Below are 25,751 nucleotides of genomic sequence, written 5' to 3' on the forward strand. Positions count from 1 at the left end.
TCTTTATAATGTCCAGATAGTTATCAAACATTTCTTAAAAAAAAAACTTTATTTTTTATCTGTTATTTTCACTAACAAACCTCTGTACAGGTTTGGTAGATTTGACTGATCTTGTAACCACCATAAAAAAAAACAACTAAAAAATAATATAAATTATGCTTCTTTTGCTCTAGAATGACAACAAATTATAACAAAGACATAAATGTTTAGACTACTCAGCTTAAATCTCATAACATTATACAACTATATATATTTATTATTTTTATTATACTGACCTTTCAGCTGTGGCTGTCTAATACAGAAGTTACAATAATGCGGCACACATGCTCTCATGTTATCATATCCAATAATATAAAATTGACCTTTAGTCTTTACAAAGTGACCTGTCTTGGCTATGTTTTAGTATTTTGTAAAATTCAGTCACATTTCCATTATTATACAATATATATGTATTATTATTATTATTTAGAAATAAGTTCTCAAACTTATTTTTCTTAAAACATAGAACAGTAAATAAAAAGTAAAGTAAACATTTATCTCTTCTAGTTACGACCTTTGTACTTGGTTGCTGCTTGACGTACGTTGTTAAGTCTTTTAAAATTTTGCATGTGGAGGATATGAAAAATCTTTTTTAGGTTTTTATGTATACATTTGAATAACCCAAAAATCATAAATTACTGTTTTTAACAGTACTTACTTATCTATATTTTATTGCCACCACATAACCTCTAAAACCTCCTAAATAAATATTAAACGTTTTGTTTCAGTAAAACTTCATATTTTATCTGTTTTTTTCTCTACCCTAACTCTTTACAGACTCAGTTGATTTGACCTACCTTGTAATCCCCATGAAAAAAATATAAAATAGATCTAAATTACCCATTTATTTGTTCTAGAATGACTGTAAATTGTAACAGTAAACTACATCTGTTTATCGTGAATGGCTTAAGGCTTGTAACAGTATACATCTGTTTATACCTAATTATATTTTTTTTATTGTCCTTTGAACTGTGTCTCACTAATAATCCTGCCACACATGTTGTACACCACTTGGAAAATACGTAGCTCATGAGCATACCCTGTGAATAATTTTTATTTTTCCTTATCTTACCAAACCTAACAACTTTTAATTCATATGTTTTAGCTACTTTTAAATCACTAAAGAATATACATGAAAAACAAAAAATCTATTTCTTACCTTTGTTTTTACTTTTTTTGCTGTCAGGTGCCGATGAAATTTAAGCCTACTTTTTTATATTAATGGTACTAGTACACTAAATAATTTTTATTTACTTAAGATCACACAAAGCAAACAATGTTCTAACAATCATAGTTTAATTGACTTTCTAACTATGGCATAAAAGACTTAAAATAATCATTTGTTTCTCATTCTGAACACCACAAGAGGAACTTTCAAACTGAAGATGAAATAGACAATACCCTGTACTGAAAACAATTTAATATAATACATCATTTAATAAATTAAATCTTTGTCTTTATATTGGTTATAAGTAATATAGTATAAAACAGCAAAGAAAACCATTAGCAATTTGTGAAAGAGATAATTTGAGAGGTAAGCATGGCAAGTGAGGCTGATTTAGTAATATCTGTAATATAATGATTAAGTTATGTTAAATTCCATACTTCAGAGAGTAGTGGTAAATAAATTATAAAAGGGAGAATAGTTAGAGAAGAAATGTCATGATTCTCATACTAGGAGAGATTGAGGATTTTTTTTTAAATATTTCCTTATAAAATTAAGAACTTAAAACTTGTATAATATTAAAACTTGATTTATTAACTATGCTTTGATGCCAAGTTTATTCATAGAAATTGAAAATAATGTAGCATAAAGTTTGAATGTAGCTCTCTTAAAGGTTGTGACATGCTCACTCTGAACTACCCATAGTGAGAAGGTTAAAAAAAAAGCTTATATATTTTGAAAGTAGTTAATTAAATCACTATTACATGGCTAACTCTTTTGAACGTTGTTTCATAATAAACACACACTTATATTACTCCAGGACAAAAATCTCTAACCTGGGCAGCAAAAGATGATGGAACATCTTCATCTTTTTCATCTTCATCATCACTATCTTCCTCATCATCATCTTTGTTGTCATTTTCAGAATGTTCACACATGACAGAAAAGAGGACGCTCAGTATACTATTTACAAGTTTCAGCTTGATTATTACCTAATTAAATTAGGAAGAAAAAATACACTATCTATACCATTACAATTTAAATGTAGCATTTTCACAGTGTATGATGGAGGATTCATCAGTTTTAATACAGAGTGTTACATATTTAAGAGAAATCACAACTAAAAGCTTGGTTGATAACATGATAGTAGAAATAAAATAAAATTATAGAAGATGTATCAATAGACCAAAACAATTATAATTTCACATTGAACAATATCCAATTTTTCCCATATACAATATATAGTGTCAGGTTGTAATTAACACTTCAGATGACAAGGGTCTTACAAGGATACACACAATTATGTCTTTCGATAGTTTGTTTCATTGACTGTAGTCTTTTACATTAACTTTTTAAGTGCTATACACTATAGTGTGTTATTTTGTTACATCTAAGACATTTACGTTTATAAAATACTTTAGAATGTTTTGTGTATGAAATTTTGTCTTTATACCTGAAAAACTTTTATATTCTATCAGTATGACCATTCATATGCATTTATGCATAAAATATGTACAAATACAAATTTAGGTCAAGACATAGAATAAGAAACCTAATTAAATGTGTTAGCACATAGATTGAAGTTTGTAACTCCATCTTTAAAACTAAAATATCAGGATTATTTGTGGTTTCTGAACAATTATTGTAACAATTTATGTTAGCTACTTTATGAAGGAAATGTGTTAGTGGTAATTTAGAATGTGAAGTATATCATCAGAAGAGAGATACAGGTTTATATTAAAATTTTAACTGTTGGATTCCACTATTGTACAAAGAAAATTCAGTTACAATATTAATTCACCAAGCTTATAAAATAGCACATATATTTTCATATATTTCATATTTGATAATATTAAAGTGTTTCTAAATAAAAATGGTTTCCCAAACAGTATAATTGACATTATTATAAATAAATACTTAGAAATGTTAATAGTTTAAATAAATAGGTAAAATTTAATGTTTGTAAACAAACAATTTCAATATATAAAATATTACCACATATGGATAAACATATTAAATGTAAAAATGCAACTGCTTAAGCTATGTTCTAAAACCTATCCACTAATTAAATTAAGAGCAGTTTTTAAATGTGAGAATAGAACATAAAATATTTATCACGTATAAATGTAGAATTTCATACTAAAGAAAATTATAAGTGATATATATGAATTTAAGTATCCTAGATATATTACTGGGTTTTTTGGCTCAAGAATTAGGTGGTTAAAAATAAAAGATCATTCAAATTTTGTGACAAATACTAAATCATGTATATATATGTATGGCGAATATGATTTTGTCACATATCACAGCATGTTTAGAATCCTCACCAGAGACCAGAGGACATGTTTGTTTTGTTCGTGGTTCAAGCACAAAGCTACACAATGGGTTATCTGGGTTCTGCCCACCACAAGTGTTAAAACCTAGTTTCTAGTGTTGTAAGTCTGCAGACATCCCACTGTACCACTGGAGGGCCTAGGGGACATGACAAGAAGCCGAGCAAGTTGGGTTCATCAACAAGATTAAACAAAATGATATAAGAAGTATGATGGAGTTAAAATGTTTACTTAAGACATTAGTGTAGAAAAAACAAAAGATAAGTTATACTGTCTGAAACTAAACTGGCAATGTCAGTATGTTAATTTTTTCATTCAAAATGTTGAATTTCAAAAAACTTGTGATGCTATGAAAGAGTAGATTTTTCAATATCAAAGGAAGTATAAAATATAAAACTGTGATATGAAATGATGTTTTAATTTTTAAAAAGTAACACAAAATACACAGAGTACCTTAACCCTTTGGTGACCAGACATTTTGTAATCCAGGTACTAGGGAAAACTAAGAATTTGATTGACTTATTATATATATATTATTGAAGAAAATCCTACACACCATACATCACTGGATTCAGTGGGAAAATGTTCATCAAAGAATGCCCAGGTGGCCCTTGGCAATAAAAATTATGGATGTACCAAGTATGCCCCTATAGTAAGCAAGTGGTTAAAAACAGTTAAATTAATAAATAATACACAAATAACAAAAGGATAGTTTCTTACCTTTTTCTTCAGTCTTATAACCCAGCTGATAAGTGACATAGCCTTAACCCTGACTCGGTCTCCCAACTTCTTGTCTTTAGTTATCTGCAAGATTGTAAAATATTTCCTAATATACAATTAAATTTTTAAATTCAGCCATTATTACAGAGTAATCAAAACACTGAAAGCAATATTAAAAAAATCTACATACATTTGTTTGGGTTTTCCTGCTTTTTGATACAATGATTTGGGTATTATTTACTTCTCCTTTACTATCCTTTTGAAAGTTGAACAAATTCTCTGAGAATCCACTGCACCTCAAAGCATGTTATTTTAAGCTACAGTCTCATTTTAGAATTCAAATTTTAAATAGTGTAATAAACACACGACTTAAATTGATTTACAACAAACAAAAAATTTCTATAATTGATAAAGTCATTTAGTATTTGTCAAAAGAACTAATGAAAAAAAAAGTCTTAATTTCTGGAAAATAGTGTTAATACACATTTGAAAAATGATATAATAATAACAACATAACATATTCACATTTAAATATTTTTGATTACCTTAAAATCACTTTAAAGCAAGGTTTTCCTTTATGTTTCATTATAGCTTTAATACCACATTAACCCAAGCTAGTAATCATCTTGGAGTAGATCTAAGCTAGTTAACATAATCTTGCTATTTGTAAGTTCAAATACTGATTTTTACAAAAACAAAATATTTAAATTTCACTACACATTTATCATTGTATTTCAAACATAAATGCACCACAAAAAAGCTTAGGCTTTTCTCTTTCAAACTGCTCAATATTATTGTGCCACATTTATAGCATACTAAGATATTCCAAAACATTTTGTCCCAGGTAGGTGCATAATCAAACTGTTAATGCTGCTTTGTTCTGTTTCGCTCTGATTACTAATAAAAAACTATGTAAAAAGATTGAATGCTAAAAAGGTGCATTTCTTATTTTTTATTACTGTTTTATATATTAATTATCAAACTACATGTAAAAGTTGTATTTCATTTATATGGATTACCTGTAAAATGAAAGGATTTTTCAATGAAATATAAGCTACTATGTAAATTAGTGCTATAGAAGGTTTGAATCTTCATTAAGTAATGTGTTCCTAACTTTCAAAAGTCAAATCTACCTTTTGTTACAGCTCTAGTTAAAAGTAATGTATCTTATTTCACAACAGCCACTGGATGCATTTTTAATAAGATATAATCAAAAAATGGTTATAACACTGAACAAATTTGGCTTACAACTAGCAGATTCATTGTGTCATCCTCATTTCTCAACTACTTAAGTAGTAAGGTGGTACTAAGTGCGATCACTAGAACTGGGCAATTTAATTACTTACTTATGAGTAGTGATTACAATTATTGGTGTCATATAAATTTGTTGATTAATCAAAAGTGAAATTAAATCAATTAACTGAAGTTAACTGAATTATTTCAACAGTCAATCAAAATTATTATTCAAGTGATTGTCTCAAAAATAATCAACTAATCAAAATTATTACTATTTTCAATTATTTAACTATCCAAGTAATCGGGCTATCTGCTACTGTCACTACTTTTGAAATACTGAGCAGAGAGAGGGCAACTGTCTTGCAGCACCCACTGCCAACTTATTTTTTGTACTTGTATTCAACATGGTTTGAAGAACACTATACTAATCAAATAAAGAAGTGTAATGAATTGATGGGGGCATCTAATAAGCTAATAACAAATACCACTTATCTCTAGTGGTCACAAACACACACACATACATATAGGCATATTGTTTTTAATGAACTATGATTTGTTAAGCAAAATATGTTACTATACTTAAAATATCCAGTGATGTATATAGTAGTGCAAACAATCTCAATATTTTTTATAAAACATGAAAACAAAAAAATAAATACTTAGATTAAGGTTGTGGTGATCAGATATCAATTGTTGCCACAGTTCAATAGCAGCCTAAATGATCACCTTAGTCTAATTATTAATTAATTACCTTATCTTTATTACTAGATACTCATTACCAACTAAAATAATTTTATGTTTGGGCTTGTAATATGCTGCTGTTTTCATGGACGTCCTGACAAAGACTGTCTCTGTGGTGGTGCACTACTTACCGACATGGGATTTTATCAACTAGAAATCGAAACAATGAACTTATCTGAATGCGTACAAGAGAGGCATCTAAGTTCTGCTGACCTCTATGCTAGGTTGAATGGGTGTCTTATCAGATACATAGATGTAGAAGCCTGTTTTACTAATTTCTTTTTTCTCATGCACAACTGGCATCCCATTACTTTAGTATTATTCCACTCTATTGGATGGTCTTTTCTGTTATGTTAAGCTATTGCAGATAGATCAATATCACAGTCTTTAAAGTCTATTATGCCCCTTAATTTTCACTAGTAGTAAAAAGCCTAACAATATGAGCTAAGGTCAAACATGCTACTTTTATTTGGTAGGTATTTTTATTTATTGAGTACATCATACACAAAATTTGAGCACAATTTGTGCTAGCCATTCTTAATTTTGAACTAATAACAAGAGGGAAAGCAGTCAATAGTATCCACCACCAGCTCTTAGGCTACTCTAATTGGATAGTGGGATTTAGCCAACATTCTTATGACACACCTACAGTCCCATTATGTGATTATGTAGCAACAGGACATTAATCACGGACTCAGATTCATAGTTTGGCATAACTGCCAAACCAGGCCTATTCTACAATAAAAAGAATGTAATTATATTCTAGGAATTTTTTTTTATGAAAACTTCATTAAATTCAAATTAAATTACTTAATTGTTATTTGTACACTTAAATCTTCAAATGGTAATCCATTAACCATCATTCACATCAATCTTGAAAAATCAAATGATTCTAATAAATATAAAACAAAGCACATGAATTAGCTGAAAACTAAAGAGTATAATAATCAGTGTTTGATTTTTATTAAGTAAACCAATATCTACATAGACAATTTTTCTGAATATACTTAGGCACCTGATTATTTTCTTTAAACAAATGCACAAACATTATGTTCATATTTTTCTGCTATTTCAAAACAAATATCATACAAGCACAGTTGAAATACTGCAATATGATTAATATATTTGTTGAAACTGTATACAGACTTACCCTTATGAACACTTCAAGCAAATTCTTAATGTGTGGGACAATAACAGCAACTTCTGACTCCACAAGTTCATCAAATATTTCCATTGCTTCACAAGCTAAGTCCTACAATACAAATTGTGAATATATTTATGAATATTTACCAGAAAGTACATATTTTTTGTAAGCTAGATGAAGTTTCATGAAAACTTTAATACCAGCACATTCACATTTACCAAAACAAGCATTTCAAAAAGAAACACACACACATAAAAAAACTCAACTGATATCACATACATCATTCACTTACAATACACAATGAGCATTTGTCTAATTGAAAAGTTACACTAATTATTAAAGCTTCCAATAAATTTCATAACGAATTTACATAAAATACTTAAAATTTAGAAACTATCTACAAACAATGATAAAACATCACTGGCATGGAATTATCTTTGATATGTATGTATCTGTCTGGAGTCTATAGGTTTCCTTCAGCACCTTCTATTTCTAGACCTCAAGTAGATGCAGTGAATACACATTTCAGTGATATGCTCTGCCTAAACTAATCTTAAAACAAGAGAAAATTATATCTTAAAACATTTTCTCACCTCTTTGTGGACAACAAGATAATTTATGATCACAAGCACAGCTGGAACCATGTACTGAATTTGCTTCTGAAATACAAAATAAAATACAAAAAAGTCATGAAAAATGTATTTTGTAATGAAAAGTAAAACAGAAATGTAATACTAATGTCTTTCAAAAACTATATAAAAAATTACACTATAAATACTATAATAATTATTATGTAAAATCCACATTTTATAACTACAAATCACCTTGAGTACAAAACTGAGGCTTTGAATGGGAGAAAATACATCCAGCAATTAAACACCAATGCCTGTTGACATTTTTTAGTTTTTCTATTATTGTATATTTATTGAAATAATTTATATAGTTAAAACTGGAATGTAATTTTTACCATTGATTAAAACACCTAGAAATACATTAGAGCAGATAAATTTTAAATAAATACATTAGTAGGTAAGAAATTACCTACAACTTACAGTAAAATCCAGTGATAGCTTTTAAATTTAAAACACATTTTATGTTGATTAACTGTGGAAATCTAAACACTTTTCAAAGCCTATTAGTTATCAGAATTACAGCAACTCAGATGATAAATACACTCTTAATTAGCATAATAGGATACAACATAGCAATATACTTTAACAGCAAAGAAATGCTGATTGTATGACAGAATTAAAAAACTTGTTAAAATAATTAAACAACGCAAGAATACGTGTAACCTAGTCATCTTTTGTTTGGCCTAAACATTGACCACATCATCTCTCAATAAAGTAGCATAAGTTTATAAAAACAGACAACTTTGCCATTTTACAGCTAAATATGATGATTTATTTGAAATCAATTTTGGCAAGCCACAAATGTGAAACAGTTTTCATCCAATGTAATACTTATGAATGATTTCTTGGTACTACTATGAAATGAATGTACATGTTTTATAATATAAAACACTGGATATAATTCAGTCAATACAACCTGTATGTAGTTGATGTGGGATGTCCATATGCATTTAGCAGTAAGGTTTACTATACAGTGGTATAATATTTCATGGAAAGACAAAGTTATCAAAAAGGTAGGAACTTAAGCAATATCTAAACAATTACAAGTTTGTATGTTGATTGTAGAGGTTATGAATGAACTTACCATCTCATCAGAACCAACATAGCTGACTAAATTGGTGAGAATTCTATAGTTTGGAAAAGCAAATACATAAAAAAAGTAAATAAATTTTTCACTGGGTATTTTTGTTATTAATGCAAATTTCACTATTATTTCCATTGCTAACAGCTGAAAAAGTCTTGATATAACATTCCTGTACATATGCAGAATTCACTAGTTTATATTGTACAATCAAAGCTTACAATTAAACAGATTTCTAGAAAATGCTATTTCTTATTTTTTTGTTTTTGTTTTAATATCACGCAAAGCTACACAAGGGCTATCTGCACTAGCAGTCCCTAATTTAGCAGTGAAAGACTAGAGGGAAGGCATTTAGTCATCACCACCCACTGTTAACTCTTGCCCTACTCTTTTTTCCAAGAAATAAATTGTCATCACCACCTACTGCCAACTCTTTTATCAAGAAATAATGGGATTGATCTTCACATTATAATGCCCCCAAGACTAAAAGGGCAAGCATGTTTGGTGGGATGGGGATAAATTTATATTGAAACAGGTCATTTTTTGATTCATTTCATAAAAGTGTTACTAATTTTTTAAAGCACAATATTCAGAAGTAAGAAAATTACAAAAGTGAATTCTCTATCTAGAATAAATTTCAAATTCCTCTATCTTATAAATAAAACAGAGCATATAAACTACATACATAATATTAACCAACATACTTTAGAATGAGACTACTGAATACTACCTGTTTCAGCTTTTGTAATAGTTGCCAAGACGTGGTATCACCACTGAATTATCACATCTTCAGTGACAGAAAAATGTCAATAAAGAAATTGCTAAAACAGTTGTAGCTAATTTAAGTAACTTATGTTAATATATGTTTTTACAATGTCTGATATTTTAATAGCTTTATGCACAAAATTTTATCAATGTAAATTTTTTATAAGTTAAACACAATCATCATTGCATAACTCATTTTAAAAATTTTTAGTGTATTTGCAGCATTTTATTTAATAAAAAATAATATTTCTTTTTAGTCAACACCCCTCTCATAAAATTAAAGTCTTAATTTTAAATTTTAAAAGGTAGTGTGTATTTTTGGTACATTCAAGTGTGACTGAAGTTCACTTTCAAACAATTTACATTTTTATATTGTGTTAATCATACTGCTAGTAAACAGTTTTCCAAAAAAACCCTATACAATTACATACGCAATAATAAGATAAAATGTTTCTCTCAATACTTACTTGATACTGTAAAAAGGTATTGTCTCATTTTCCAAAACTTCAATATTTCTTTGAAATGCAAGGTTTTTTTTCAACATTGTTAATAAAGACTTTAAGTGGGGCTTCAAATGTTCTCCTGCAGATGCAGCAATAGCATTTAAAGTGATCAATGCCATCTATTGAGATAAGAACAATATAAACTTTTTAAATTAATGAATTTAAAAAAATTTAAATTTATCTACATTCTTAAATTTGCAATCAACTTCACAAGAATGAGAAAGATGGATGACAGAAAGGCAATTGGCTCATCAAGGTCATCCATTAACCAACTAAACTACAAAAGAAAAAAAAAAAACCCACAAAAATGAACAATCACACATTAACTCTCTGAACACGGGGTCGATCAATTTGACTGACCATATGAACTTTTTATACTTGTTTAACATCTTTATAGTATGTATTTCTTCACAAAATTAGGCAGTCATTATAAGTCTTTCACATACAAAAATCATAGTTTTTAGTGAAGTATTTTTAATAAACTAAAATAATAGATTTGCCCATGAATATACTAAGTATTTGTTTTGAACAGTCCATGTGCAAAGTAATTTTCATGTTAAGATTAAAAATACTTTTCCTCATCTAAAAAATCTCAAATTTCCTTTGTGTAAATTCCTAAAACCTCTTAAATACAATTCAAACGTTTTTTTTTTAGTTAAACTATATATTTCATCTGTTGTTCTCACTACCCCATCTCTAAACGGGATTGGTTAATTTGACCAACCTTGTAACCACCAAAAATAAAATTAAACAAATCTAAATTACCCTAAGTAGCTTTAAACTCTTAACAGTATACATCTATTTATAATTAAATTTTATTGTTTTATTGCCCTTTGAACCATGTCTGACTACTATCCACACCATTAAAAATTTAAAAACACTCGGGGCACGTGCAGTTCATGTTACGCTATCGAATTACATTATCTATATGCTACTCACATGCGTGCCTTGCGAAACATTTTTTTATTATATTATTATTTATTTTACCTAATCTAATCTTAACTAACCTAACAAGATCCCTATTTATAATAATAAATAAAGAATAAACATGAAAAACAAGAAATAAAGTACTTACCCAATCTTATTTTTTCTTGCTGTCAATTTTCATGGATACATAAGCCTAGTATTTTATACTAATGGTAGTAATGCACTAAATAATTTTTATTTAATGAAATAATGCATCAAAGAACACAGACTAATAACATGCAGAAAATAAACAATTTCCCCTAACTTTAAAAATTTTTCTAGCTTTCTAACTATGCGACAAAAGCCTTACAAATTCATCCAAGCTAGTTGTTAAGTTTCTCACACATATGTTGATTGTACTCTGAGTGAAATTGACTATTAATATTATCTGATCAGAACACAACATAATACATCATTTGATAGGTGAAAACCTTGGCTTTCTATTGATTACAGATAATATATAATTAAATGTAAGAGAAAACTATTAACAAATCCTGAAAGAGAGGATGTTACAGGTAGGTGTGGTAGGAGTGGTCTGATTTTATATTCAACAGCTTTATAACCAAATAAAATTGAAGGCAATAAAAATTGTGGTTCGATCGAGCAGTGACGATTCTATAGAGTAATTTATATTTTACTTCATAATTTTTCAAGGAGTGGTGGATAAAATAGAGAAGACAAGATGCCTGGAGAAAATATGTTACGAGTGTCACACTAGAGGAAATTCAGGATTTTTTTAAATATTGCCTTGTAGAATTAGGAACGTAAAACTTATATACTAGTAAAATATGGATTATTAGCTACAATGTTATGGTATACTAATTGGTATAACGTAAAATAAAAAATTAGTTTGATGGAATTTTGAATGTAAGGCACTAAAACTCTCTGTCATGCGTAGTAAAGTATACCTGGGGGGGGGGGGGGAAAGGGTTAACTCTGAAATAAAAGAAGATAATTGTGTACAGTAAGTATAAGAAGTTGAAAAGAAATAAAGGTAAATACACATATATCAGAGTTAATGAAAAATATATTTTAAGGCAAGTTATTGTAAAAAAGAAATTACAAGAATCAGATGAAAACATAAATACTAGCCAGAGGCGAAACTGAAATTAAAAAGGGGTTAACTTAGGTTGTAGATCAATTTTGAATGTATCATAAACAGAATTTTTGTGACTTCTCCACAGAATTTATAGAAAGGACAATAACATGTGAAGTACAAAAGTAATTCATGTATGGGGAAAAAATTGTGAAAACATTATTTAAGCCAAAAAGTAAAATTATTTGTGCATTTTTACAATTCTTCAAACCTAAATTTACTATCAGTGCATAGTTAATTATGATACAATTTTGGTCATTCATGCAAGAAAAAATGCAGGTAATTCACTTCCTTTTGACACAATAGTTTTATTTTGTAATCTATAAATAGCAAAGCATCACCTAACTTGTTTAGAGAAAGACTAATTTTTTCAACCTCTGGGGAAATATATATTTTTAATTCTGTGTGAATTACTAAAACATTTTTAAGTGTACTGAGATCAGACAGTTCTGAGTCAGGTTTTTGGCTCTGGAAAATAAAGAAGTAAGTAAAACTTAGAAAGGCATGGTAAACTAGAGGAGCACCCAATAGAGCACATATCTCTGTCATGCAGCATTGATCATATTTGGCTCTCAAAAAAAAAGAGAAGAAAAATGAGGAATAATATGCTACATATGTCCATCAATATTCATCAAAATCCAACAATTTTTGACTGAGTTATGGAGCAAAAATTGTGTAAAAAATAACTCCCCAAGTTATCAAATAGGGATTTTTCGGATTTTCAGGACCCTGCTATGATTATGACCCTCAAAAAACTAATCACTTCTAAGTTGGGTCATAGTCCGAATGTATACCAACTTTCATCCAAATTCATTCAGAGAGTTGAGAAATCTTGCTGACACACATACGCACACACAGGGGTGAAAACATAACCTTCGTCTATCTTTTGTGGCGGAGGTAATAATGATAAAATTAATGAAAAGTCACTAAGCTCTCTGTAATGTTATGGATATATTTTCTCTTTCATAACAGTGTATTTTGCAAAATAAGTTTGTAGTCAAGAACAAAGTTACACAATGGACTATCTGTGTTGTTCCTGCCAAAGTGAATGAAACCTAGTTTTAGTGTTATAAGCCTCTAGATTTACTGTTGTGCCACTGGGATGCTGCAAAATAAGAAACATAAAGCCCAATACTTTGGTAGATTTGGTGCAGCAAAATAAGAAACATAAAGTCCAATACTTTGGTAGAATCGGTGCTGCAAAATAAGAAACATAAAGCCCAATACTTTGGTAGATTCGGTGCTGCAAAATAAGAAACATAAAGCCCAATACTTTGGTAGATTTGCCATCTTTCACTGAAAGTTGAGAAATTCTATCTCTTATCAATAACCCTGGACAAGGAGAAATCAAAGAAAAAGACTGAATCTCTTAAAACAGTGAACTGCAGTTTGTGTGTTAAAGGCATAATTAGAATAAAAATAATTACAATTACAAGAAAATATAAATGTATAATTTTGAAATATTATTACCTCCTTCTTTATGGTATCATTACTACTGGTGTAATGGTCTAAGAACTGAAATAATTCTGGCCATCTCTCCTTTACCAGCTCATATTTAGCTATAGTGGCTATCAGTTGAGCTAAGGCATTTTGACATGGTTTTCTAAAACAAACAGTTAAAAAAAAAAACTCATTCTCAATGCAAAAATTACATATACATCTTAACCTTAAATAAATGCAATAGTAATTGTAAAATGTACCAAGTTACTGTACTGTAAAAATAAAAGGATCAAATAGTACTTTTGGAAAACACTAAAAATATGTTTATGGCTAAAAACTATTTTGAACAAAGGTTAAAATACAGAATGATATAGTCATACAGATTTATACATGGTTCATAGAGATTTTAATGTTTCAAGGGTAAAAGTATCATTCATAAAACCTTTCAAAAACAACAACAATAACATGCAATATTTTATACACGCAAATATATTATTACATTCACACAATTCCATTACATAAACTCTGGTTTAAAAGCATGTAAGAATCCAAGTAAATAACAACAAGTGCTTTATACTTATTATTAAATTAATCATTCACAAGTGTATAGACTCAAAAGGTCTTTCATTCATAATAATGAAAATGTTTGAAGCAGAATTTTAACACATAATCAACAAGTACTCCGAAGCACAAGGATATGAAATTTTCAAGTTGTTAACAATTTTATTTTGACACATTAAGTCTAAGTTCATAAACAATTTGTGATACAAAAAGTCAAACTGGATGGGTTTTGTGATTTTGTAGATATGGATTAACACTGTTTAAGTGAAGAAATCTTAGAATCCCCCATTTCTTTCAAGCTGTTCTTTTTTTTTCCTTGCACTATTTCTAAATATATTTGACTTAGAAACAAAAGTGAGATTTCCAGTATTCTCTTTTTTCTTGGAGAAAAGAAGTGCTGAGTTTTATGGGATTCTACATCCTTACTAAGTTTTAATTCTTCTTTTTTTCATTTCTTCCATTTCCTCTATGAGATTTATTTTCTGTTTCTCTTCTTGTTTTTAATTTCTTCTCTTCATTTCTGAAGTTAAAGTTAGTATTTCTGTCCTAACATGACTAATGACACCAGCAGTGAATTGGACATAGCAACCTTGAAGATTTCTCCTACTGATGTAATATGGTCACATAGAAATTTTGTGTCATTAAAGATTGTTCACTTAGTGTTTTGTACTTAAACCTCTATGTTCACAGAAAAAACTCTTTCTACAAGTTTCAGATATGCAACAACACATGGAACACTTTTACTACCTCATCAAACTTAGAGAAATGGTCATCAGTTTTCATGTAGATTGGTTGATTGAAATTCATCAATGATATTATTAAAGTTGATAAATATACCTGATCCAAATGCTGGGATGTTGTCCAGAAAGTTGTTGTATTTATTAAAAATAGCATCACAGTAATTTTATTTCACTCTCTCTGATGATAACAAAACAAACTACATGATTAAAGTTTTCTGCATTTGTTAGGGTCAGTAGCCATTTACTTAGGATTCAAAGATAAAACGTTTTTCATCAACAAGTAAGATAAAGCAGTGGCTTGGTGAGTTCAAGCCCATGGCTTCCTCCTCTTATACCCAAAAAGTGCTTTATGTTTGAAAAATGCCCTTTATCTGTCAATGAACTTCTACCCTTTTAATGTCCTCTGCACATTACTGAGATAAAAGGCATTTGTTTAAAACCTTCCAAATCAGCACAAAAGAAATGTCTTGTATTTAATAAGAAATTCCATTTATTTAGTTCTCATTAGTACCAGTTGTTTCTTTTAACTCTTTTTTTTTCTATGAGGAAGCCACATACTTTATAAATAAAATTCAATAATATTTTAAGATTATTTTGTAAAATGCTTAAAATTTCAACAAATTAAAAATATAAACATAAATATTGTGAAATTCAAGTACATCTGTCAAAATAAACAGTTTCACATGCAATTTTCATAATCAAGCACTTTAAGAAATATCCTAAAATTCAAGTACTGTTCAGTCTATGCAAAACATGTTATAAACATTTTATTTTACTGTAGTACCTTCAGTAACATTTTCTTAAGCTCCATGAATGTAAAGTTTTTAAACATACGCTCTAGTTATATGAGTAAACATACTGTAAACTGCTAGTGATGTCTACACTATCCAGTACTTAACCATCACCTTTAAAATGAATATGGTACACCTATAGCCTACCCTCTACTCACAAAAACAGACAAGAAAATCATTGTAAGTAAGCATATCTGTGGAAGTTTTTAAACTATACTTACTCTGTTTCTTTAATTATGACTTGAATGACAGTCTGCTTCACCCTGCAAGTGTATGTCCAACTTAATATTCAGGTAGTACAAAACAGTGTTGCTAAATTATATGGATTTCATTAAAATTCTAGGAAAGCTTATGAAATAATTATTTTAATAGGTTATTAACTGTTATCACACACAAGGCATCATAATACCAAATGAGTTGAATTTTAATTATTAAAGAACTGAAGAACAATACAAAAGATATAATATTGTGTACTGCTTTATAATAAGTTTAACATTATCCCAACAAAAGTTACTATTCTCTCCCCATCTTGGAATTGATATGAATTTTACTTTGCTTGCTCCAGCCTTTATACCTCACTCTATTGCCAATAGCAAATTAAATCTTGTGTTTATCCCCACCTACATCAATGTGCCACATATACCAGATCCGTATATAAACTCCCCATTATTACTTCCTATTCACTTTTCGATATGGTCTAAATCAGCAGACCCAAAACTAGCCATTTCATGGGGAGGAAAGAAGGGAGAGTGTGAGCGGAAGTAAGTATTATCGAAAATACATTTTCGGTATAGGAAAATGCTAACTTCTGAAACACACTTACCTTTTCTCATACTTTAGCTAGAATCCCATACTGACAAGGTGGAGGGGCCAGTGAGGGCAAGATCCACACAGAAAGTGTCTGTGTACAAAAGAGGTGTGCAAAAATGAAATATAGTAATAGCACACTAGTGGGATCTGCAATACAGGTAAGCTCTTTGCCCGTACTACATGAAATCTAATTCCTGGGTGGTAAAGGCCAACTAGCCACAAAAACAAAACCCTAATATCTTTAGAACATGAATTTATCAGGCCCCAACCAGGCAGACAAAGTCCCATGTCTGGATCCAAGGTGTAATGGCTAGGACATGAGGAGCACTTTTTATTTTGTCTTGTTTTGTAATATGATGTTATTGGAACCCAACCCGAAAATTACAGAATGATTATGTTGAGCCACTGGAATTATGAATAGAAGGCAAGCAACACAAAAGTGAACAAACCATAGCCCCAACCTGAAGAAGCACAAAATGCAACAAACCAAATTCAGAATTATGAGACCATTCACATCTCACTCAACTTGAAGAAACAGAAATTACCCAGCCTGGGATTACAGACAGAAATCCTAACTAATGAACCCCCTACCTCCAGAATTACAAGAAGGATGTGGAACAAACTAAATTCAACCAATGGCACATGAATCAACACTCTGCATGCAGAATTATGAGAAGTCGAGGACCTTCTTCCATGATCATCGACATGAAGATAATGACCAAAAAGAAGGGCCATGCACAACTCAACTGGATAGTAAAGACTCACCTCTGAACCGGAATTACAAGGAGACTCCTGCATTGGGTAATCCTGCACCTACTATACATTTGGGAAAACCATCCAGGGTTAATGGAAGGAGAGCACCCAGCTTCACCCTCTTTTCCTTGAGCGGTATTGAGTTTAAATATCACTTAGGAGGAATAGACTTCTATCCATCACTTCAGCAACAAGAAACTGGAAGTGGTAAAGACTCTCACGCTCCACTAGGAGAAATAGGGAATACTTGTGTTGGGGAGTCCTGAGGAATGATACTCTGGAGAGAGTGCAATACATGACACACATTCCCTATCTTGAAAAGCAAACCAACCTCAATTCATTCAATCCAGGGGTCTGCAGGGATGGGCAAAATCCTGTTAAACTTCATTCATGATAGTCCATGAGTAGCAGTCCAGTAGTGTATTGTTTTTGTTTGATAGTTGTTTACCATCAGGAAAGCACACAAGGTAGTTTTATGTAACACCCCATCTCAAGAGGGCTTGATGCTACGAAGAAAAATGTTTAGCAGTCAACTGACCAGGCAACCCCTGACCACTGAGCGTGATCCAATTAAAAATGATGAGTGTCCCTGAAAATGAATAGAAATAGACACAAAATAAATGAAGTCACTCACCTCTCTGACAAACTAGCCAGGGCATGGAGAATGGCCACAGGGGGTGGGGGGCAGCCGAAACCTTTCAAGAAGGCAACTGCCAAATCATGTAAATAATGAGATAGAAATGTATTAGGTGTAGTCCACATACCAAGCTGTCTGTCAGGGATGTCAAGATATGGCACACTGGATGAGATGTGATGAGATGAGAAACAAACAGTGACATGAACCTCGAAACCTTTTATTGTGTGCAACATAACACTGGAGAGCTTGAACTGTGCATAAAGATGATTTGGATCTGATCGGTCATAAAAATGAGAAATGGAGGGAAGAGGAACAGGAGAGAGAGCCTTATCCCCTTCTCTGGCTGATGAAGTTTTGGGTATAAAGGTCCTATCAGGATACAACAGAACATAAGTGGAATGGTAAAGAATCCTGCAAATATGAATCACAAACACACCTGAACATCTACATCCACTAACCAACAACAGAAGAAATAAGTCTTAAGAGAAAGGTGATATCGGGAACATGACAAAGGTTCAAAATGTGGACAATATAAGGCATGAAGAAACACTGTGATATCCCAAACCTGGAAAGGACATCAAGGACAGATAACCTGAAAAGATTTCAGAAGCAAAGACAAAACCAAGGACTCAAAAACTTTAAGTTTCCCAGAAAAACGATAAGTAGCTGACAAAGCTACTTTATACAGAGAAACAGACAAAGGCATCAAACCTTTGTCAAATAACAATGTCAGAAATTGAGAAACATGCAGCACAGTGGGATTACAAGGATTAAAACCATGTCTGAGAAGCCTCTCATGATATGTAAACCATTTCTGTTGATAAATGTCCAACAAAGAATGCCAAATGGACCGTGATAATAAAGATGCCACCTGAAAGGTCAACCCCCAACATTGTGCAATGGACTGCATAAAAGCTAGGACTGAAGCTGGAGAATAGTGATAGCAGGATTAAAAATGTCATACTGAGGCCAGAGAGGAAGTGGAAGAGGAAGGCACTCCAGAACATAATGAAGGAGTGGAAACCAAAGCTAACCCAGCCAATGTGGCACCACCAGAAGAACTCAACAGGATGAGGAGTTAATATGTGCAAGAACTCTGGATAACATAAGAACCAGAGGGAACTTGAAAGATGAAGACCTGTCCAATCCTGGTTGAAAGCATCTATGCTCAAAGCCAGAGGGTGAGGTACGGGAGACCAGAAGGACAGGAGCTGGGCATTCCAGTGTGTGGCAAATGCATTGACCAGAAGCAACCTGAGACGAGAACAGATCCAACAAAAACCTGTGGATGAAGTACCTGTTCTGTGGAAAGAACTCTGTTGGGATGAGATAACATTACACCTAGCACATGACAAGCAAGGAGAACAATCAAATGATTGTGGGCCCAAAAGGGAAGATCCAATGTCTGAAAATAAAGAGACCTGAAGTGAATGTCCGAGAGAATCACTACCACCTTCTCTTGCAGCAATATGAGGGACACAGTTCATTGAACTGCTAGAAGCTGTAAAAGATTTGATCTTCTGTCCACAGGCCCTTGAATTCCATATCCCTTCACAGTTTCTGAATTTTATATACAAATATTTATTGTGACTAATCAATTAGTAAAATTTCAGTTTTTAACTACCTGAGGAAATGTCAACTTTCAATAGTGTACAGGAAGTTTAAATCAATTAATTTTCATAAAAAACACAAAAAAAGAAAATATGTATGAGAAGTATACACCTGAAAATTAGTGAATAATAAATATGCATTACTAATTCACTATTGCTCTTTTCAATGATGTCTTAATTTTCTTATATACATCAAGAAATTGTGCTTAGCTAATGCGTCAACTACATAAACTCAGTAATTAGCATTGAGAAAATTAAGTATAATGACTAGAAATTGTAATTTTTTAGATTTTCTTTAGAATTTAGTTCTATCATTAACAATTCACTAAAAGAGTAATTATTAATAATGAAAGGAAATCACTAACAATTCAAAATAAATGAAACCAACAAGGCTGATAATCTTTTGAACAATTTACCTTACATTCATTTAATAAACTGAAACCATGTCTTTCATAAAATTATTCAAGAAAACAACTTTATTACTATAAAACATTTAATCAAGCAAGATATTTCAAAAACTCTAAAAATTGAAGAGAAATAACTCTGCATATAAAGAAACCTACAATAATATATTGTATTATGTATGTGATATTACATAATCATCCTACCCATGTTGAGTAGCAGCAGAAAGTTTTGTCCACTGTCTTCCTTTTGCAAGTTTTCTTCTCAGAAGTACACTTGCATATTGTCTTACCTACAAATTCGAGTAGTTGAGTTTTTACGTATTGTGGATTGGATTGAGTTGACAATAATAAATCATCATTACAGTTTTAACTATTATTCTTATCCATAGCTGAATATTTTGCTTACCTCAGTAACTTACTACATACTAGATAGTAATGCTTAAAAACTTTCATATTTTTAATTGGATTTAAAGGATTCTTATCTGAAAAACATAATGCTCTTAACAAAAAATTACCACCGTATGTCAAAATGATACATAAATTTAAGTACATAAATGAAAGGTTTTAGACTTAACAATAAAAGTACATATAAATTTTCAAAGCTAATAAATATGCAATGTCTGATCTAAAATGTCTTACAGTGGGTATAAAATCTAAGGTATAATATATTGAATATTATCAAATACAGTTGATAATTTAATGTGTAATATAAGTATAAAGTGTGTAGATATGCAGTCAATGACAATCCTGAAGAACCATTAACAACTGTAACAACTTTATTTTCATATAAGTTTGTAAAAACATATATTTAAAAAATACAGAATCAACATGATTTTCATGGTTCAAAGACTGCTATCTCTTGTGCTATTTCATTATTACACTGTCAGAGATTTGAAACAGATAATACTCCACATATTTTTTACAAAAAAATATTAGCTGCTGACCATAGATTTTTCACTCAGTTGCTTTCTTTCTTGATGTTTTAATCGTGACAAACTCAAAAGTACTGTGTGAAACATTCCTATGCAATCAGCTCTATTTCTCAATCAAGTGACAAACGGGAATTTCCCATCTGTATACTAGGACATTTAACCTAACTTTACTAATTTACACAATAGTTAGGTTAAGCTACTAGTATCTAACTTTTATTTTATTATATATATATATATATATATATACACACACACACACACACCTGTAATTGCTTTTATACACAAAATTTTTTTCTTTAAATACTCACCTGTGGATTTCCTGAATTGGAAAGCACTTGGCACATTGATTCCACAACATTGGGATTCTTGAAAAACTCTCGCAATTCCAAAGTTGCCTCAAAACATAAAAAACAGCAAACTGATAAAAATAACCTTAAATCAAAAATGAAACATCATTAATACTAACTAGCAGTACATTTATTTAACCACAGAGCCCATATGACAAAAAATTTTTCAATTTAAAATTTAATTTTTTATAACTAATTGAATCTTTGATCATATATTTTCTAAGCAACTACAAGAGGTTGTCACATGCATAAATGTTCATCAGCTGATAATAGTTTGCAATAAAAACTGCTACTGAGAACAATGTTAATATTAGGACCATAATAACTTGTGTACAAATTTACCAAAAACAATGTATCATGGAAAAAAACTTTACAAATGAATTTTTAATGTTTTTAATTTAAACTATTTAATAACATTGATCTTACACTAAAAACTAATGTTATGGAAGAGTTCAAGATGTCACGATAGAAGCATTTCATACAATATCATCCTGCTTCTGTGTGAACTGTGTAGTCATGTAATTTTGTATTTCAGTAGATTATAATTGAGAATGCTCTTGTACTTCTACATATATCAAAACACAATTTTATTAGATAATGCTCATAATATATTACTTCAGAAAATTAAAAAAAATGTACCCTAATGATATGCAAGTTATCATTTCCATTTATAACAAGTTTTTGCATAATTGCAAATGTCATTTTTTTTCATCAGTTAAAGCAAATTACACTTTCCTAATATAAGATGTTCCCATGTAAAAAACATCATATTAACCACAAAAAATGCATTTATATTTAGCCATTATCCAATACATTATAATAAATAGTAATGTTATTTCTATCTCCAGGTAAAGCTAGATAGGCTACAAGATAAAGATTTCATATCCTTCATGAACTTAATTAGAAATCACCACTTTTTTGGAAACTTTTCTAAAAGTTTTAATATTTGTAACTTTTTGTCAGTTTCTGTTTTTTCTTTTCAGGTATTAACTTAAGAAATTTAGGAATACTTCAAAGCCACTTTCTCATTATCAATTACAAATTATGATAAATATTTAATTTTTGTTTAATATGTATTTGTAAGATATTTCTATGATAAGAAAACGACCAAATAAGAAAACTTATATAAAATGAAAAAAGCTTATGGACCACAAAAATCTAAAACAGTGAAACTGGACAGTGTCACCATCGCGACTGACACTGTCCAATGTCAGGGGTAAACCCCAAGAAAAAAATATGCCCAAAATGGTGTCGCCAGTCACAGTCATAACGATAGCAAATATGCAACACATGGGAAATTATGACTTAAGTGTCACAGAGGCTACATACTTGTGGATCAGTCCCACATAAAAGAAATCAAAGGGTTAAAAAACTGTGACCAATGTTTCGCCTAGCCAAAACAACTTCCTCCCTATGATCCTTATGGAAACTAGATGGCCAAACAACAACAGTAGGTTTAATTTGAAAGAGCTTGTTATGAAGCTGCCTCAGGAACCATGGGAAGAACACCACCCCCCGAGATGGAGCTTGGAATTGGGGTGTAAACCCCATTGGTGGAAAAAATGAATGCAAATGGTTGTGGAGTTAGCTGTGTTTTGGTGTAGATGTTTCCACTAAGATGTCCCCAGAACATAGCTTCTTTACTGACATTGGAGAGCCAGCAAGCCCTTCTAATCTCTTCTGAATAAAAAAGGGAGACATTTGTCATAAAGGATTATCTCTTAAAGAATGCAAGAGGAAACAAAAAACAAGGTCCAGGTGCAGAATGGGGTGGAGACTGCTATTCAGTGTCTTCTAAACATGGTTACTTACCTATTAGCTGATTTTTTCATTATTTGTGGGGATGCATCAGAAAATGATTCAGTGCCCACTGAACCCACCCATCATGGAGTTATACGAGGGGATGCACTACATGTTAAACAAGGTCAATGTAGCAACGACAAGACCTCATGAACACTATACCCAAACATCAGCATCAGACACAATGTCCAAAAAACCCACTGAGAAAGCCCATCCCCTGACTGCAGCTGTCTTTATTTAAATGTCTTCATTCCAAGCAAGATAACAGTCACAGTATTTTCAGTTGTCTCAATTAGTGTTACACAAACTAATCAATTAATCAAAATTAGTGATTCGGCTTACTACTGTTATCAATTTTCCAATAATTGATAGATCAAAATTCTAATGATACTGATTGTCATAAAAATACTGTACTAACTGAAATTAAGGTTTCCAATTATTCCAACTATCCTATGTTTGTTTAGCATTATTATTTGAGGGTCTTGACTTCAATTCCCATTGCTACTAAACTTGCTTACCCTGTCTTTGTTATTGCAAATTTTGTACTGCTAACTAGAAGGAATTCAACTGGCTGACAACACCTATTACCAACTCTCTTGGTACATTTAAATGTTAAATAAAGTGTAAATTTACTGTTTTTTTATGTTACTTTTCTAAATTACAGTTGCACAACTTTATTCTTTAATGTTGTATATAAGCAGGCACAAATATAGAAGTCTGGGCCCACATACATTTATTTGAGAAATTAATAATTACTAGGGTGAAACTTGTGATTCATATACAAAACATTGTTTTGATTGTTGTATTTCAATGCATAAAGTTTAGACAATGTAAAAGCAGTGATGTGTATTCAAAGTAATTAAAATAATTATGTGACCTGCCTAAGCTACTCATGTAAGAGGTTAGGTACATAGTTCTAAGTGAATCTAATGGCTTTGTGGGGAGTCTCATTGAGTGTAAGGTTATACCTATTTCATAACATGTGATATCCACCAAATACCTCTAGTGCAAAAGATATTTTGAACCAAGTGGTGTGATTAAAAATGACAAGTCAATTGACTTACTTAGTAATAGACACCAAATCTAGTAATACATTCAAAACATTGCTGATTAATTAAAAATTTGCCTTGGATAAAGTGTCAGCTAAATGAATAAATAATAATAATTAAAATAATTATATATATAAACAGCAAAACAGAACAGAATAACAAAAACCACTTTGTTTAGAAAACAAAAATAGAAATTATATCTTGTACAGTAGACATTCAGTACATTTTATTGAAGCAATGAAGCTGCTACACATACTCCCATTGCTTCACAATAATGGCCTGCTCCATTACATAGAAAGAGCAGTTACTTATAATATTTTAGTAGTGTGTGTGCATGCGTTTTCTTTTTAAAGTCAATTTTTGTATAAATTATTCACATGATGCTAATCACCTTTTCCATGTGAACAACATTTAATAATTGTTTACTATTAAAACAATATCAAATTGTTTCTGTTAATATATATATATATAAAAAAAAAATCCGACACTGTTGGAATGCTGCAGTGTCGAACCTTAAAATGTTGAGAGCTATTTTTGAATTCCTAGCTTGCAAACAAACCTTTGAGTTTTCAAATATACCCCTACTGAATATTTCTAAACTTACTGATGATACTAAGATCCCAGAAAGGATAACTGACGTTGAGAATTCTCTAATTCAAAAAGATCTAGATAGACTTTCATACTTAAGACATTTTGGTGTCTATCTGTAGTTATTACCCTAAAAACCCATAGTTTTTCTGTATTACCCACATAGGTTTGCACAACAACTCATTCTTTATCATTGAAATGGGTTTTGCTAAAACAACAACAAACACAAAATGTCAGCAGCAGCTGCTAGCAGTTGGCTTTTAAATTTCACCGATGTAGCACCATATTTACATGTTCGTTCACACTGTAGATGCCTCATCATGATTGCATACCATCCATCTTGCATGGCTTTCTTCCAAAATGGACTTGGCAATCACCCCATGAAACTTATTTCCCCATGAATTTTTATACTTTACCAGAACTTCTGCCTTCTTACAGAGTTGCCATTTTGGAAGAATGAAGTTGTGATATTGATACAATTGTTCATGCACAATAGTAAAGTAGTATATCACTTTAAAGAACTGCAAAAGATTACAAATTTCGATACTGATACTTTATTCCACAAAAAAACTCTGAATTCCTAATAAACAGTAAAACAGCTATAAGCTTTCTAAATTAATAAAACAATGTAGTCACTCCAGCCAACCTGTAGTACTTGACAGGCATCATCTTAGTAACTGTAACAAAACCTGAAATACATTTTCAATTTAGGAAAATGTTAACTTCAATATCATACTTACCTCTGCTGACACTTATAGCTAGAACTAGACAACCGTGACCTGTTAGGTCAACCACTATTCAGAGGTTATGAAGAATTCAAGTTAATTTCAATATTGCACCGAAGTGAAGGTCTATTTTGAGATAATTT

The 25,751-nt window shown here is 30.7% G+C and overlaps 1 protein-coding gene across 1 annotated transcript in view; it reads right to left on the reverse strand.

Moving 5' to 3' along the window:
- The window catches only part of LOC106465207 (importin-4-like), a 93,642-nt gene that overhangs the window by 60,680 nt on the left and 7,211 nt on the right, over window positions 1-25,751 (reverse strand). Inside the window, exons 2-11 of the mRNA XM_013925410.2 lie at window positions 21,408-21,494; window positions 20,372-20,457; window positions 16,175-16,216; window positions 13,892-14,024; window positions 10,324-10,478; window positions 9,095-9,137; window positions 7,972-8,037; window positions 7,385-7,486; window positions 4,258-4,341; window positions 2,041-2,196 (exon numbers count right to left, since the gene is read on the reverse strand). Of these exons, the coding sequence (XP_013780864.1) occupies window positions 2,041-2,196; window positions 4,258-4,341; window positions 7,385-7,486; window positions 7,972-8,037; window positions 9,095-9,137; window positions 10,324-10,478; window positions 13,892-14,024; window positions 16,175-16,216; window positions 20,372-20,457; window positions 21,408-21,494 (954 nt within the window). The remainder of the gene's footprint in view (window positions 1-2,040; window positions 2,197-4,257; window positions 4,342-7,384; window positions 7,487-7,971; window positions 8,038-9,094; window positions 9,138-10,323; window positions 10,479-13,891; window positions 14,025-16,174; window positions 16,217-20,371; window positions 20,458-21,407; window positions 21,495-25,751) is intronic.

The sequence above is a fragment of the Limulus polyphemus genome, unplaced genomic scaffold (genome assembly GCF_000517525.1).
Source record: "Limulus polyphemus unplaced genomic scaffold, Limulus_polyphemus-2.1.2 Scaffold1868, whole genome shotgun sequence".
Lineage (NCBI taxonomy): Eukaryota > Metazoa > Arthropoda > Merostomata > Xiphosura > Limulidae > Limulus > Limulus polyphemus.